Source organism: Crocodylus porosus, unplaced genomic scaffold (assembly GCF_001723895.1).
Source record: "Crocodylus porosus isolate Cpor-Errol unplaced genomic scaffold, CroPor_comp1, whole genome shotgun sequence".
Lineage (NCBI taxonomy): Eukaryota > Metazoa > Chordata > Crocodylia > Crocodylidae > Crocodylus > Crocodylus porosus.
In genome coordinates this window covers 27,617,898-27,635,011 of record NW_017728931.1, presented here as the reverse complement: position 1 = coordinate 27,635,011, position 17,114 = coordinate 27,617,898, and the positions used below count along the sequence as shown (strand labels likewise).

Sequence of the window (17,114 nt, the reverse complement as noted above, 5' to 3'; positions counted from 1 at the left end):
AAATACCGCATTTTCACTTTCCTGTTGACACAGGTAAATCTCAGTACATTCTTTCCATAAAATTACAATACTTTTGAGTCAGAATAAAGGTGATATTAGTAACTGAATTTGATTTTGTAAACCTTGTTTGTCCCAAGCCTTAGCAGAATCATTTGTTTCGCTTCTCCCAGCTTCTGAATCATCTGAAAACTGTTTTATTTTTCTCTTTAACACCATCTTTTTATTAATAAGCTCCTGTTGCCTTTCCAATAGTTCCTGAATCTGGATTTCTAGCACCTGCAGTTCTTCATCAATGGAAACCAGCTCCTCCTCTAACACTGAAGGAAGGGAGAGAGGGAAAAAAAAAAAATCAAAACTATAATATTGCATCATTCATGTTTTACTAATGATAACTTCAAAGGGTGCCAGATATTTTCTCCCCGTTGACTAGCAGACATATAAACGAGAGATAGCAACAGGGTGGATTTAAGTCAAACTGATTTAAATCATGATTTAAATCACTGGTCAAAAAGCCTTAATTTAATCATTGTTTTCCACAAAAAGTACATTCTTGTTTATTCATTTAACTTCTTGAAACTTTGCACCTTCAGAGAAACATAAGGACTTGATTTAGGTGTACACAAACATGCAGACAGACTGATGGGTGGGTAATCAGGTCCATTCTCTCTTATCACCATATACTGCTGTGAGCAAGGATCTTGTCTCTGGAGACAACAAACCAGGGTGGATAAAAATAAATGATTTTTTTTTTTAAATTAAAAAAGCAGATTTTATTTAAATCAGATCTTTTTATTTATCTCATTTCTTTTTGTTAAGATGTTTTAAAAAAAACTTATATAGTTTTAATTTAAAATATGTTAAAGCTCAAAGATAATCCCTATTCCATGATGTTATAACTTCTAATTATATACTATTTGAGACAATCTATTCATGTAACCTTTTAGAAAAGTTTTATAAATAGGCCACAACAGGCCATGGACTACACTAAGGGCCCAATCTTATGGGGTTTCCAGAGATTAGTAAAGATTGAAGAAAACCACTCAAACTCAATGGGACTCAGTGCTCAGACTAGAAGATCCCATTAAATATCTCTGTGATGCTTAGTTTCAGTTCTCAAACTCTGGATTCAAAGATAACATCCTTGTTAACAGCAATATACGGAGATGAGGGAGAAGACCCGATTACCTGCCCGTCAGCACTCTTGTCTCTCTGCAAATTTGTGAACATAGTCAAGCTCTTACCTCTCTAAAAGTGCAAAGTTTCTAGAAGTTAAATGAATAAAGGTTAAATGAATAAAGTTAAATGAACATCAAACAAGAATGCACTTTTTGTAGAAAACGATTAAACTGAGTCTTCCTGACCAGCTATTTAAATCATGATTTAAATCAAATCCACCCTGCAACAAACTCTCCCTATGCCTAAAGAAGGGTGTTTGTGCCTGACAGCATGCAAAGAACAATTTTTTCCAACTATTTAGTTGGTCTAATAAAACATATCACATCTACCCAAAGAACCTTGTCTGTCTATGATCTGAGTATGATCATACTGCTGCACTCACTCTGGACTGCCCTTGTAGATACCTAAAAAAATGAAAAAAACATGCCTATAGTGTTGGATGGTGCCAAAGAGTGCCACTGTGAAAACATGCCCCCAAAAAGTCCTGTTTTGCATATGTAATATGATAAGAGCCCATCAAATTTCTTTTCTTCTGGCTGAGAGTAGACCTAGGGACAAGCCAGAAAGCACATGCAGAAACAGAACAAAGCAGGGCATATTTTCATGGCAGCACCCACAGCACCACACAGTACAGTAGTGACATGCACAAAGTGATGCTTTTCCTCCAAACAGGTTGTAAAAGTTATAATAGACCTTGCAAATCCATCTTCTGCTTGAACTCAATTAACACAGTTAACCTGCAATTATAATAACAGTCTCACAAACGCGAAGAAGTCAGCTCAACTATAGTGAAGCAAAGTTCCTACTATTTTAATTATAGCTTACCTGGAAGAGCTGTCATCTTAAAAGATGGAAAAAAAATAATTCTTAAATAATAAATATTGTCTAAGGAAGGGACTGTATCTGAAAAACAAAAAGGTGTATTTTATTAATAACCTTTATACATGTATACTTTTTTAAGCATGGGAAAAGATTAGAAGAGTCCAACAGAAATGAAGGGAATGCCAAAAATTGTTACACCTAAAGTTAGAAGGACAAAGCATTTTTTAAATATATTGCATAGACCTGTCCTACTCTGGCAAGAAGATGGCCTAGACTTTAAATTAGAAGTCCCTCCCTAATTTCTGAGGAATTATGAAAAATCATTACTTGTAAACTTTTTAGAGGCTTCTCATGAAGTTACATAGAATGTATTTCACCACATTATTTGCACTCTGCATTTGCTAAACACTGAACACCTTGCTTTGTATCAACTCATTTGACCTTATAAGCATAAACATGTCCAATGAAAGGGCATAATATATCTGCTAGGCAGGAAGAAACTTATACTAATATGTAAATGAATTCATAAGGAGACCAGGGACAGACTTCCAAGCATATGGTTTGCCAGACTTCCATGCTAAGGGTTCAGGCAATGTGGGTCCTGAGTCATCTCCCACAGAAGTCAATGGAAATCTTTCCCTTTCTTTTAAGTAGTGGGCAAGATGTGCCTGAGAGAGGTAGTTAACCATGTTAGTCTTAAGTATAAGGCAGGATAGATTTGTATCTTATCCACTAACCAAAGAGAGAGAGAGAGAGAGAGAGAAGGGAGAAGAGAAGACTGGAATCTCTCTGTCTCTCTACATATAGACACACAAAGACACATTAAGATTTTGAAAAGGGAGGGGGTACAGAGATGGTACCCAAGAATAAGGTTTTCCAGACTTCCAAACTAAGGGTCCTGAGTCAGCTGCTGCAGAAATCAATGGAAATGCTTCCCTTTCTTTTAAAATACTGGGCAAGACGTGCTCAATAGACATAGTCTGAAGTCAAGTAGAAAGCAGGGTAGATTTGCTCCTTATAGACTAACTAAAGTAAGTGAGTGTACGTGTGTGTGCATGTGCATAAATAATGGGGGGGTTGGGGGTGTAAATAATGGGAGGCACAGACATTACACCCACACCCCATCTTCTGAAGTCAAACAGGAAGGTAGATTTGCACCCTATATGGGGGGAGGGGGTGTACACACACAGCCCGGCCATGCCACACACACACGTATACACGTGCATAGATACAGATATCATTCCACTCACAAGTGGAGGTCGGATTTAGACGCGGGGGGAGGGGGGTGCAGACGAAGGTGACGTATCCCTCCGCAGCACAAAGTGGGCTCATATCACGTTAAGAAGGCGACCAGACGCTTGGCTGAGCAGCGAGCCTAGCCCCACCCCCGAGAGACTCCTGCGCGCGTCACCCCGGAGGCATACAACCCCCAAAGCCACGTGGGGGCCGCTACCCGCGGGCAGGCCCCGCCCCTCCTTGGCGCCCCTCCTCCAACGCCCGCGCGCCGCCGCGTCGCCTCGCCAGCGGCCGATTCCCGCCCGGTTTCTCACCTCTCCGCAGCCGGCAGCTGAGCTCAACAACCCCCTTCCTAGCCAATCAGAAGCTGCGCTCTCTTAAGTGTGGCCCAGCCGGGCCCCTGTAGCTCAGCGGGGAAGGGGGCAGGAGGGAGGTGCCGCGAAGAAGCCGGGTGGTGATTGGTCCCTCGCTGTGCCAATGAGAGGTAGCGGTGGTAGGGCCCAGGCGGGGCGGTGGGCTGCGTGTTTCCGGAAGACGTGGCGGCCCGGTTTGTGCCCGCTTGCCCTGGGCCCGCGCCGCCGCCACCATGATCTCCCTGTCGGACACGCAGAGTAAGCGCCGGCGGGCGGGGAAGGACATACAGGGAGGTGGCGGGGCCCGCGAGGAGCTTGTGTTCCGGGTTCCCCGCCCAGCAGAGATGGCCCCGACGGGAGTGGCTGCTGCGCGGCGCCGTGTGCCTGCAGCACCCCGCTGGGAGCCCGGTCACAGTTCGGTCGCGCGAGCCTTGAAGAAGTTTTTCCGTAGTCGCGTGCAAGCAAGGGAGTGTTGGCGTCAGTGTCTCCGCCCGCGCGCCGGCGTTGGGCAGCTGGCTTCTAGAAATCGAAGCCGTGCCTGCGGCTGGCGTGAGGGACTCTTAACCACCAATACCTGTCCCTCGGGCGTTCCTCTACGTGAGAGATGAGGATGCCCACCCTCGGGCGCTGCTGGAAGATTTGTGTTTGGACTGCTTCACCTGATGTGATAAGCTTCTGTTTCAGTGTGTGCAGATACCTCTAGCGTTTCACTTTGCACAGTCTCAGCAAACTCAGCAGGTTGAAATTTACTAGACCGGTCAGTTTTAGAGGTTGACAAGTTCACTGCTGCTAGACAGAATCCTAATATGAATTGCATTGGCTTCACTCTTCTGTTGAGAGGTCAGAATATTAACAGGGCTCATGCGTCAGGTGGACTGACCACCTCCCTTAGTAAGAGCTTTGGTATCGGGAGAAAAGCACAGTTTCTTCTTTACCCATATTCTCTGAATATATTACTCCTCTTAAACTTGCCAGAATCTGCCCAAGTAAAAGATGACTAAAAGTATGGGCTTCCAATCATTGTCCAGGAAGAGCAGAAGAGCTCCTGCTTCTGCTGCTCACCAAAGTATTGTCCTGTGCATGTGGTCAGAAACAGCCTTGGTGGAGTACTTTCATCAGCTTGTGATTTATGTATTTGGTCCTGTGGCTAACAAGCATCAGGTATATCTTTTGAAGCTTTATTCTCTCTAGTATTTGAGTTGAAATTAATAAGATTATCTACAGCATTTTCCTTTCAAGTGACTCAAGTAGAGGAAAATGGTGGATTTCAAGGATATGTGGTCCTCAGCTACCAGCTGTATGAAATTGGATCTGAGAACTGTCTAATTTGACATTTACCTAGATTTTATTATTTGAACTACACATTGTAGTATCTGTTTTTGCAAGGAAGCTAAAGGCTGCACCAATAGAGCCTATCGTTCATGGGAGTGCTAGAATAGGCCTGCTGCCAGCATTTTTGCCTCAGGCAATATTAGGTGATAGAACTTGTGTCTATGGTGCAATCAAAGGTGGGATTGCAGCACAAGAAGGTATGGCTCTGCGAGCGTTGGATAACAAAGAAGATGGGTTTCAGTGTGGGCCACACAAGTCCTTTAGGGTCCCCCCAGCTATGTACTTGGGTTACAGCCTGAAGTCTATGTTTGTTGCTACTGATACCCATTCTACTAAATCAGAGCTAGGATAACTGTGCCTTCACATGCTGTAGTTGCACCTTTTGATTGCAGGACAGACAACCATCATGATAAATACAGCATAACGCAGGTCATGCAAGTTTGGCCTTCAAGTCTTTCTCCAGTCATTAGATCTAATAGGTCTCTAGCATTTAAACTCCAGTGGGAAATTAACAATACAGGACAGTAATTAAGTTTTGATGTTCAGAACACAGTCATACACATGCACACTCATACTTACGTTGATCTGTGTTGCAACAGGTAGCTTCAAATTTAGTGACATTTCACAAACAAGCATGCACTAGACAACTTCTATGCACTTGGATCAAACTTTCATAAAGGTCACAGTCTACAATGAAGTTTATGACAAAATGGAAGCTTCTGTTAAAAATGAACTGCTTATCTGTAAACTGCTTGACATGGGGCTCTTCTTTATTTTGTGATGGTCTAAAAATGGTCCTAGATAATTCTACCCAGGTTTCCCCAGTGTGCTTCCAAAATTAGATACTTTCAAAAGTGGGCATGCATGTTTACACCAGAGGAAAAGTGGGACAAACAACACACAGTATTTACTCCAGGGAAAATGCTGTTCTGTGATGTAAAGTTACATTTGAGAGAGTCAGTCAGAAAGCATACACTGTGTATCCGCTACCATTGTTGGTTGTACTCTGAGGTAGGTAAGTGGCTAAATGTCTGCCCCGCACATTGGCTGAGTGCTAAATGTCTGCCCTGTCACCTAATGGCCCGACTCTGCAATAACAGCTGCTTTATGCAGTTAGCTTGAGTTAGGTGGTCACGTATGTCTGCTTCTGACTGGAGTAAAATGTGGCATAAATTACTCCGGTGTATGTCATGTACACACACTATCATACTTCTCTTGAACGTCACAAAGTACACTCTAGTGTATGAAATATTTTCTTAAGTGTATTTATTTAACTTTTTAATTTTGCTTTTATATTGCAGAGATTGGAATGGGATTAACAGGCTTTGGTGTGTTTTTCCTTTTCTTTGGAATGATTCTGTTTTTTGACAAAGCACTTCTGGCTATTGGAAACGTAAGTGACTTCTATTTGCAGTTTGGTTTATACAGGTTTCCCTCAATTTATGTGGGTTCTGTGTAAGCAAATTTGCTTTTATGCAATGACCATTTTTATACCCAAAATTCATTATATGTGGGAGAGGTTCACTCATGCGATCGGAATAGGTGCTCCCTCCAAGCAGGTAAATCTCGGGGAGAGGGGAAGGGGCCATGGGGCCGGGGCCACAGTCACCCCAGCCCCTGCTGCAGCCTCTCTGAGAGAGGCTGACACCATCTGCCTGCAGCCACTGCGCAGCACTCTGCCCCAAATCCTGCAGGGCTCTGCTTGTCCCCACTCACCCCAGCCCCTGGGCTGCACTGTGCCATGGTGCAGGCAGGTGGTGTCAGCTGCTCCTGGGGCTGCTGCAGCAGGGACTGGGGTGAGTGCGGAAAAGTAGAGGCCCAGGGCTGCAGCAGGAAGTAAAGCCGAGGGAACAGTTAGTGGGTGCAGGGGGAGGAGGGGCAGGCACGGCTCTTGCTGCTGTGCACACCCTGGGAGGGCAGCCAGCTGGGGTGCTGTGCTGGGCTCTTCCTGCAGGGCGCATGCCCCCAGATATAAACACAGGACAAGAGCATGTGGCCACTGCAGGCTGGGGCTGATGGCAGCACCGGGCTCTTTCTGGCATTCAACAGCAGCGCTGGAAGGTCAGGTTGGGGGTTCTACGGCAAATTCTGCAGTGGCTGCAGCACCCATCCCAGCCCTGCCACAAGCGCCAGGAAGCGCCCAATGCTGCCTACGTTCATCCCGTACACACATCTGGGGCACCCCCTGGGAAGAGCCCAAAGCAGCCCCACAGCTCTACCAGAGTGCACACAGCAGCAACCCACACTCCCCAGTCCTGTGCTCTGCACCCACTGACAGTTCCCTCTGCTTTGCTCCCTACTGCAGCCCCAGGAGTAGCCAACGGGCTGAACCGCACTCTTCCCCTTACCCCTTTCCTAGTCCCAGCCTTACTCCCTCCCTCACTGCCATGGGAACACATCCCTATTTCTTGCATTGTAAACTGGGTTCCCTTTATGCAAATTTGATTTATGAGCAGTATTCCGGCAATGCATGTACTGCATAAATTGAGGGGAAACCTGTATGTGGATTTTGCACAGAGTAGATTGACGTATCCAGTGTATTGTTATAAGCTGTTTTGCTTTTTTTTTTTTTCGGTACTAAATGGAAACAGAGTCATAGGAAATACTAAGAGAGTCTGGTATAGCAGAAAGGTTAGGTTTGGTCACTTAAATATTTAACTTCCACTGATGCTGAAACCAATCAAAGGTACTAATGGTACCTTTCAGTCAGAATTCAGGCATATTGGATCAGCCAGAGCAAAGAAACTTTTATTGCAGTTACTAGTGCCACATGTTTTATGGATAAAATTGCCTTCTATGATTTGCTATCATTCTGGTACCTTTACTGTTATCTTATGAAGTAAGGTAACAGTTATCATACCAGATAAGTCTTGCAACACTTGTAAAGAAAGGAAGTTCAAGTAAAAGTTAATAATAATCGGTATTTGGAAAACTGATACTGCCCTGTTATGTGGAAAAGTTTATTTGACTGTACCTTCAGTTTTTACAGAACCTAAGTTTAAACTTAAAAATATATAGATTCAGTTTTTGGTCTTTGGAGGAATGACCTTCCTAATACAAATGGGGAATGTAAGCTGTGTTTTCATAGACTTCCTAGACATTAAGGTTGGAAGGGACCTCACAAGATCATCGAGTCCAGCCCCCTTCCCCAGGGGCAGGAAGTCAGCTGGGGTCATAGGATCCCAGCAAAATAAACATCCAAATTTCTCTTGAAGGCATTCAAAGTAGGTGCTTGAACCACCTCCAGTGGCAGGCTATTCCAGACTGTGGGAGCTCGGACACTAAAGAAATTCTTCCTTATGTCTAGCCTGAAACGGTCTTGCAGGACTTTATAACCATTGGATCTTGTCATCCCTTGGGGCGCTCTGGTGAACAAATGTTCCCCCAGATCCTGGTGAACACCTCTTATGAACTTACAGGTGGCCATCAGATTGCCCCTGAGCCTGCGCTTTTTGACGCTGAAGATCCCCATGGCTCTCAGCCTTTCGTCATAAGGTCTGTTTTCCTGACCTCTGATCATGCACGTGGCTCTCCTCTGGACTCCCTCAAGCTTCTCCACATCCTTTTTGAATTGTGGAGCCCAAAATTGAGTACAGCGGGAGAATGACGTCCTAGGATTTGCTTGAGAAGCATCTGGAGATGTTCTGGTGTCTTTGAAATATGATTTCCAATATGTTTACTGCTGTTCACAGCTTTCCCAGTCTGCATGAGAAGACTGCTACAGAACTGGCAGCCTTTATTTTTACCATTCAGAACTCTGGGCAACAGTGATCAACTTCATTTTGGTGCTGGTTGATTCCATAAGCAGTAGCAGTAGAGGCAAATACAAGATACCCATTGAAGGAAAATCCAAGAATAGTTACTTGGGAGTTGGGGAATATAGCTAAAGCACCTCTTCTTTCAGGAAAGAAAATAAATATATTTGATAGGACACCATCCTTACAAGAAAGAAAAATGTGAAGTGACAAAGGGGAGTGATTAAATTACAGTTTAAAGGAACAAAACACTTGAGTAAAGTGGTGAACTTGGGGTGGGGCTTAGCAGCAGAAGTCATTTTATTCACTCCAGCCAATGAGGTTAGTTTTCAAGCTGGCAGATGGCAGCTGTGCTTAGAGGAATACTTAAACATTTATAACCAAACATCAAACATATCGTCAGTGGGAATAAGCTGATGAGCATTAGTGTGCCAGTCATGACTGGTACACAAATGTCAAGGCTGTGACAGTGAAAAGTAAGGAATATTGAGGTTGATATGTCATAGACCAACACTTGTCAACTTTTGGCCTCCAGACACCCTTTTTAGTTTCAAGGCACCCCTTGGAAAATGGTAGGTCTTTCCTTTCACTGATTATTATTTTTTCCATACTAAGGGGGGGGGAAAAAAAAAAAAGAGTAGTTTGTTCTCTTGCAAAGAACTCAGACCCCAACAGGTCAGACCATTTCCAACATGGTGGATTTTTCACCTCATGACACCCTTGAAAAGCTCTCATGGTACCTGGGTTAAGAATTGCTTTCTTAGGCTCTTTCCGTTGTTTCCTAATGCACGTCTAACATTCTTTAAGCATTATGCATTGGTGAGTTAGGGACTTCAAGTTTTTGTTATAAAAGTTAGGTGCAGAATTTGACTCAGCATTTATTAAGATTTGTCTGCGCTATAAATCCTTAGTTCAAGAACATCAGTAGTGTTCAAACGCACTTAATCATAAGTACCTTAGAAAATGGGCAACTCTCTTAGGGACTCCTAAGATGGCTGTATATTTACCACAAATGGGCCCTCGCTTATCCAATTTGTAAATAACTGAAAAGAATGTAATGTTGAATACAAAAGTTTCATTGTGGGCTCTTTAAAGAACCCTGTAGTTAGTTCTACAGGAAAACTAGCATATTCTCTTCTATGCTAGCTAAAATCTACTCTGTTTGACAGATTCAGTAAGGATATCAGTCTCTGCCTTTAGGATGGTAATATTAATGTTTAAAACTTAAACCCTTCTGGAATATATTTAGTATTTCACATTCATTAACAGGTTGTTGTTTTTTTTTCTTTGTCTCTTAGGTTTTATTTGTGGCTGGCCTGGCTTTTGTTATTGGTTTAGAAAGAACATTTAGATTTTTCTTCCAGAAACACAAAATGAAAGCTACAGGCTTTTTCCTGGGTGGCGTGCTTATAGTTCTTATTGGTTGGCCCTTGATAGGCATGGTCCTTGAAATTTATGGGTTCTTCCTTTTATTCAGGTAAGACTTGCTTACAATGGAGTTCCTCACTTCTTATGTCTTGTTTTTCCTCCTAATCTTGCAGCAGTCACTGTCTCCATTAAAACTAGCAAATTGGGGGATTGTTTTTAAATGTTTGTGCAGATCTGAGATTCATATTTGCAACAAGCTGGAATTTGGTGGATACCAGTCCCCCATTTGAGACTAAGCTATCTTAAATCTGTTTGAGATGTATTACCTCAAGTCGCACTGAATTTGGCAGCTTCATGCTGTGATTTTGTAACCAACAAAGAAAAACATTTAAAAAGCCAATATATCTTGTGGGTCCAAAAGTAGGCTGTGTGCAGCTTAGCACCACCTGAAAAAGCATCTTGACAAGTAGCACATATCTGTAAATTCTGGTTGCATTCAGTTTAACACACACTTTTTTTTTTTTTACACCTTGTCCTGCTGTGTTTGCAACTAAACTTTCTAACATTCTTGTAGTGGAAAAGAATAAATAATGAAAACAGATTTGATTAACTTATCAGGCACTTGAGGGCTATGTCTGCACAGTAATTTTAGCATCCTTGGCAGCAGCACCCATAAGCACACACAGCTGCTCTGGACAAGCTGCCTTCTGAACCATGTAGTTGCTTGGTTTGGAAGAAAGCCCTTCAGGTGGGCTAATTGTCACTGTTAAGTGACAGTGCCAGTTAAACTGCCTAGATGGCCACATTGCTTCCAGTTTAGGAGACAGGCTGTTTGGAGTAAGTAGTACAGTGTATTTAAGCGTTGCTGATAAGAATGGTAAGTTTAACATGGACAATGGCAATAATTTTATCAGGTGTGCCTAGCAGTTACTTTGTAGGTAGCAGCATTTCTTCATGGGTTAACAAAGGTGAGTTAAAAATATGAAAATTATTATGTACAATAGGTTTTATATTTTCTTCAAAATTTTTAAAAATGCAGTGTCTGTGGAATGGACTGAACATAGTACATGATTCCTTTAAAATCAAGAAACAGCACATTGCTTTCACTTTACTGAAATACCCGGTCTATTGGCTGAGAAAAGGAAATTTTATATATGAAGAGGTGACCCCTAAATTTCCAGTAAAATCGTCACTAGTTCATTCAAATTGTATTGGACTCAGGCGGCTCATGACAACCCAGTGTTCTTGTTTTGTGGTTTTTTTTGTTTTTCCATAGTGTTTCAATGGCAGGGGGAAATGAATGCATTTCAGTGGGAATGGGATTTTCCACTTTTTCACCTTGCTATACATCATCAATACATAATCTTATATTTCAGTTCATAGGATGGAATTTTCAAAAGAAGTTGGCATTGGCTTAATTCTGTTCTCATTGAAGTCAAATGGGGAGGCTTTTGAAACTTCATCCTTGGGCTCTAATTTAGAAATGTTTTCAGTTCACATACTTCATTAACTTGCTAATTATTACCACTAGGATTGTATCATGTATACAGGATGATCAGGCTTGTTTGAGTATTGAGAAAAGAAGTGTTGGTTTTAGGTTTTTCTTGATTTATTCACTTTATGGATGATTTCTGTTTTTTGCTGTAAGTGTGTTGTTAATTGCTACATTTTAAAAAATATATATATAAATTATTTCACTACATGTACCAATGGCTTGTTTATACAAACAGTTTGGATCTCTAGCCCAGCCAATGTAAAGTAGGAACTAACTGTGCTTTCATAACAGTGAAAAACTTTAAATGCCTTCTTAAAATCATTACAGAGTTGTACCTTTGAGCTGATGTAGTTGCAGTTCACAATTCAGCTATTCTCACCAGGTGATGGCAGCATATTGTATGTGAAGGAACAGTGTCTAGAGGAAAGAAGTAGTTAAAGCAAATGCCCTGTAGAGTCTGACCACAATCTTAAGAGAAAACAGTGTTCATTAAAACAGAATAGTTCTCAGAGCCGAGGTTTCAAACAATTTTATGTTTCATTTTTTCACTCCTGGTGAAGTTAAATTTTCTACTACAATAGCTGCTGTTTATTTGTCTGTTCCTACTTGGTCCCATAGTAACTTCATAATGCTGTGCGTGTGATATCTCACTAACTTGCATGACCATAGACTACAGTCTGTGGATGCCCTGCTGCCCTCTGCACCACAAAAAAAGATGGTCTTTGTCTTAAAATCAGGGGGATAGAGCTTTTCCAATCATCTAGAATATCAAAGGAAACTCAGTAAATAATTTGATAGCAACATTGCTCTTTACAAAATATCCTTGTTAAAAATTGTTCCGATAGATATTGCATCCGAACTTCATGAGTCTCAGATTAATCTGTTTGAATCAAATATCTGTCAAAAATCTAATGGCTGCTCTACTGAGACCTTGGTTACTTTAAGGACAGATTTGGACTATATTAAAGTGTACCATGTATTTACCATACATTTTGTCAGATATGTGAACAGACTTAATGTTGTTCTTTGTTTTTAAATCCTTTCTAAATAGTTGAATTTTGGTCTTCTGCATCTGGCTTCCCAAAACATCAGGAGCTACCCCAGAATAGAATTCTGCTTCATTTACATATAGTTACTGTGAGAATTTTATTCCCTAAATCACATGCATCATCAGCAAGACTGTTTAAATTAGTCTTGTGCTTGAGTAACTGGTAGCCTTTATGTTGAAAAGTTATTGGAGATTTTCAAAATGCAGATTAGTTGGGAACACCAGTATTTGCAATGATTTAACTGAATTCCTTTCGCTGTAATGCCCATTAATTCAAAGCCCTCACAAGTTTTCAGACTCAAAAAAAAAAAAAAAAAAAAAAGGCATCAAATAAATTAAGTAAAGCCATGTCTATGCTTTTTTTTAAACTTGGGTTTAAGATGCAGACCATCTTTACAATAAATATTTCCTTTTAAAAAGTACATCTCGTATTCAAGAGAATACAGTAGGTACTTTTGAAAAACCCAACTTATAAAAGCAGGCTCTTGTGAATGTGGGGGAGGGAGATTTTAAAAGGGATGCTTTTTTCTGTAATTTTCTTTCCCTTCCCTCCTAAATTGTCATAGCCCAAATAGCTACAACATAACTACTTTGTTGCTAACAAGCTGCAGTAACTCAGTGCAATCCTGTTTTTAAAGGACTCCTCCTTGTCTGTATGCAAGAAACAATGAGAATAACCTATAGTCTGAAATCCTATGTCAATTCCTAATTTTTTTTATGTTCCAGGGGTTTCTTTCCTGTGGTGGTTGGCTTTATTAGAAGAGTTCCAGTTCTTGGTTATCTCTTGAATTTACCTGGTATAAGTTCGGTAAGTGTGTCTTACTTATTAGCTTTGAAGCTTTTTTTCAATGCATGATTGTTGGATATCTACCATATAGTAATACAGAAAATGTATGTATGTAGTTTTAGAGCAAAAAATGAGATGGGCAACTTTTGCTTTTTTGTGCGTGTGCAGCTTTTGCACATTGCAGGTTATAGTCAGGTCTAAGCAAGAGATTTCAGTTTCTGCTGAAGCTAATGAAAGTAAGGAGATTTACAATGGACGTTCCTTGCCTCACTGTAGTCAAACAGATGACCTACTTGAGTTGATTCAATTTATTTAGGCCCACTGTGGCAGGTTGTTTTTGCCATTTACTAAGTTTGTATTTTTTCAAAAATAGTTTGCCGTTCTCTTTGCGCAGACCTGTCCAATATATCAAAGGAAACCTCATACAGCCTGTGGTGGTTAAGTTGTGGACCATAAGCTCCTGTTTAGCTGCTGGTCCCCCTGTTGCTCTGGCTGTAGCAGCAGCTGGAGTCTCTGGGCTCTCCCTCCTTTCCCCCAACTTTGGTCACCTGTTGCCATCCTAGAGGGTGAGGCAGTGCTCTGTGGTGCAGCAGTGGGCTAGGAGGGCACATAGGTGCATCCCCCCCCAATGCACTATGTGAGTGTATGGTGCAGCAATAAGGAATGGGAGGTCCTGCATGGGGGTGTGGGAGGGCATATCGTTCAGCAAGGGGAAGGTTATCTATATAGCTTGTGGCCTGTGGCTTGCCCTGACGCAGCCTGCAGCATGTGGTCCCTCAGCCACTTAGAAGTTGGATACTCCAGTCTTATCCAAAAAGCCAAGGAACTGAAGAGAATGAAATGATACCCGAGATGATAATCTTGGGGGAGGGAGGGTGTCAACTACTTTTACTGTGCAAACTTCTATATATACTCGTAACTTTAATATTAGTGTTTTTAATCTTAGTTTTGAAAGATATACTTTAACACCTACATTGTAAAATTGACAGAATATGCAGCTAAACTGTCTGGTTTGAAAAAACTGATTTTAAATTTTTTTTGTTCTAAATCTGTCATCTAACAGCCTCAGGCAAAGGTCTGATTCATAATCCATGATCAATTGAATGCTCCATTCAGAAATTGATCTTGCCTATATATAATTTGATCTTAATGGGGTTAAATCCTATTTAAAAAGATAATTGTTAATGTTTTATTCAAAGCCTACGTAGGCTCAGAAGAGAATCCACAGTAATGGTCAGTTGATATATTTCATTTGGTCTATTAATGCATGTGTGGCTGACATTTTTCCTTTTTTTATTCTTATTGGTCATTAAGCTAGCAGCATTACCTGCATTCTTCTGATTTATTTTTTCATCTGTTGTGTCTCCACATTTTGCTGTTTGTTTATATGAAACGCATATCATGCAGAAACACAATTGCAATATAAGACTTAATTTTACAAATGCATAAATCTCATAAGACTTGGTGAGTACTTTAATCATTTTCAGTCACATCGTGAATGTGCACAAGTACCAGTTTTTTTTTGAGAACATCTTGAGTGTGGATACAGAAATGTTGGCAGGTAACTTAAAGAATTCTCTCTCTTGTCTTCTCTTCAACAGCTTGTAGATAAAGCTGGAGAAAGCAACAACATGGTATAATGACAAGTGCACGGAAGACTGGTTCTAAAGTTACTGTATTATTTATAAAGTCCTTTTGAAGAATATTCAGCACAAAGTAAATTGTGTACAAAGGAAAAGCTTGTAACATTCTTTACATAAGTTTAATTTAAAATGTATAGTCTACAGAATACATTAAAGAAGAAGCTCAGCAAGTGTGCTTCTAAGAAAATGACTCAAAATTCAGTAAGTAAACTGAAGAGGTCAAAGTCATGGGATAATCCATGTGTAACAACTGTTCAAGACAGCTTTCCCTGTTCTTGGAAAACATGCTAACTGCAAGGAACCTTCCTGGAACGAGTGATGCCTGTACTTTACCTCCTTATTTTGAAGGTGCAGTAGAGCAAACAGGTCATGATTTCTGAAGCACTACCCTTCTGCCAACCCAACCTTTCACCTGCCTTCCTCAAAAAAATAAAGTCCCTCTTTAACAAGAGATGTTTTTTGCATGGAAGTAAGATGGATGGTCATTTTTAGGTGTGTGTGACAACAATGGAGACCCCCACACATTTCTGCTGAAAACTTTTTTGTAAATATGTGGCTAAAATAAACTTTTGTTATCTTAATGTTTCAAAGCCAAATGTAGTTGATTGTATTTGTCTCCTGTTTTGGAATATGCAAATGGTCAATCTTCAGTAATATTTCATCTTGAACCTGTACAATTCAACAAGGAAGTTTGAAAACTGATTTACTCTCCTTTGGGTTTGTTCTCCTTTTTCATGTTACTGTGGGCACATGCAGATCAGACTGCAGCCATTTTGTTACCAAATAAATCCTTGCATGTCAAGGACCATTAATGCAATGATGTATTTGGTGAAGGTGCTAATATGAACCCTGTGAAATGCATACAGAATATGGTTTTTAAGTAGTGGGAAGCTTTGACTTTCTTTCTTGCCCAAGAAATACAAAATAAATATGGGGGGGGAAGGAGTTTAATAGTAATAACAAGCTTTAAATATTGTCTGTCTTTGAAAGATTTAACTTAAAAGTTACCTGGAGAACGTGTCAATCTGAGTATCTTTATAAGTGGCTTAATTGCTCTTTGTTGTCTACAGACCTTTCTAAATGATCATGTCAATCATGGGAAAATTGCAGTTACAAATATGTATCTGATCTGCATTATAGTAGCATTTGGCATAAACCTGGAATAAAAGGTTCCCTGGTACTGCAAAAGTAGCATGTTTCTATTTCTGCTGGAATGTCTAACATCATACACTTCCAAATGACTGAGACTTGGTAGTATCTTCTTTTAACCTGAGCAAACAAGCTACAAAAAAAAAAAAAAAAAGAAAGGAAAAACAAATTACTTGTATCTGGATGCTTTGATTTCTCCCCACCCTCAAAATGTAATGCTAAAAATGTGTCAAGCTACAGGGACAATTTCTCAGAAGTAGTTGGAGATTAATCTATATCTAACAATTGATTCTCTTTGAGTTAGATTTTTTTTTTTTTTTTTAGAATTTTTTTTAAACTGGGAAGATCCATTATATGTATTTTTAAAGTAGGGGTGAAGTATCTTTTGCATGTCAGTTGGGTTTCTGGTTGCATATATATATGCAGCACTAATATCTAATTTTCTAAACTACCTTTCCTCCAAAGGTTATACCAAATACTCTGGGAACAAAAGAACTACACTGGGTTTTCAATTATAATAGCCCAGATTATCTTTTACATTTAGTCAGTGGCACTACAGCCTTTTAATTTTATTATTGAAATAACTTGGTTATGTTTCCTGGTGTATTATAATAGTTTACAGACAGGGCTAAATATGATTTGTGGCTCCTACCTCAAGAGGCAAACCAGTTATAACTGCCCCTGAATATCTGTAATGTTAATTAAAAAAATTGTAACACTTAAGTCTTTTAGTTATGCTTTAATAGCTTTTAATGGAAATCAAATACTTTTAAAAAAACAGACAACAATCTTAATTTAAATAGATGTTGGCAACTGTTAGGTCTTTATTCCTGTCTTTTAAAAAAAGTAATGAATACTGTAATGGAAGAATGGATTGTTCATGTGACTAGTTTGTGGTTCTGATTGGGGGTGAATTATATGACTGACTTATGTTAAGTACTCCCCGCCCC

General features: G+C 40.4%; 2 protein-coding genes and 1 long non-coding RNA gene across 8 annotated transcripts in view; 1 reads left to right on the top strand and 2 right to left on the bottom strand.

The window, feature by feature from the left end:
• RECQL (RecQ like helicase) overlaps positions 1–3,656 on the bottom strand; it is a 45,176-nt gene extending 41,520 nt beyond the window's left edge. For 2 of the 5 annotated variants that reach the window (XM_019544455.1, XM_019544456.1), the window contains exons 1-3: positions 3,249–3,433; positions 2,002–2,079; positions 123–317 (exon numbers count right to left, since the gene is read on the bottom strand). In XM_019544455.1, the coding sequence (XP_019400000.1) occupies positions 123–317; positions 2,002–2,079; positions 3,249–3,330 (355 nt within the window). In that variant the 5' untranslated portion in view covers positions 3,331–3,433. Of the gene's footprint in view, positions 1–122; positions 318–2,001; positions 2,080–2,858; positions 2,956–3,248; positions 3,434–3,548 lie in introns of those variants that run through there. The other 3 variants (XM_019544453.1, XM_019544452.1, XM_019544454.1) reach the window with 3 other exon arrangements.
• A 77-nt stretch (positions 3,657–3,733) lies between these two features.
• GOLT1B (golgi transport 1B) lies at positions 3,734–16,933 on the top strand. Of its 2 annotated transcripts, none has more exons than XM_019544461.1 (5): positions 3,734–3,845; positions 6,221–6,312; positions 9,973–10,151; positions 13,312–13,393; positions 14,974–16,933. In XM_019544461.1, the coding sequence occupies exons 1-5, from the start codon at positions 3,821–3,823 to the stop codon at positions 15,010–15,012; spliced, it is 417 nt and encodes a 138-aa protein (XP_019400006.1). In that variant the 5' UTR covers positions 3,734–3,820; the 3' UTR covers positions 15,013–16,933. The 2 variants fall into 2 exon arrangements, with proteins under 2 accessions (XP_019400006.1, XP_019400007.1); XM_019544462.1 differs by lacking the exon at positions 3,734–3,845 and adding an exon at positions 3,984–4,280.
• Positions 14,561–17,114, bottom strand: part of LOC109316406 — an 8,211-nt gene continuing 5,657 nt past the window's right edge. The window contains exon 3 of the long non-coding RNA XR_002102834.1: positions 14,561–14,572. This is a non-coding gene — a long non-coding RNA (uncharacterized LOC109316406). The remainder of the gene's footprint in view (positions 14,573–17,114) is intronic.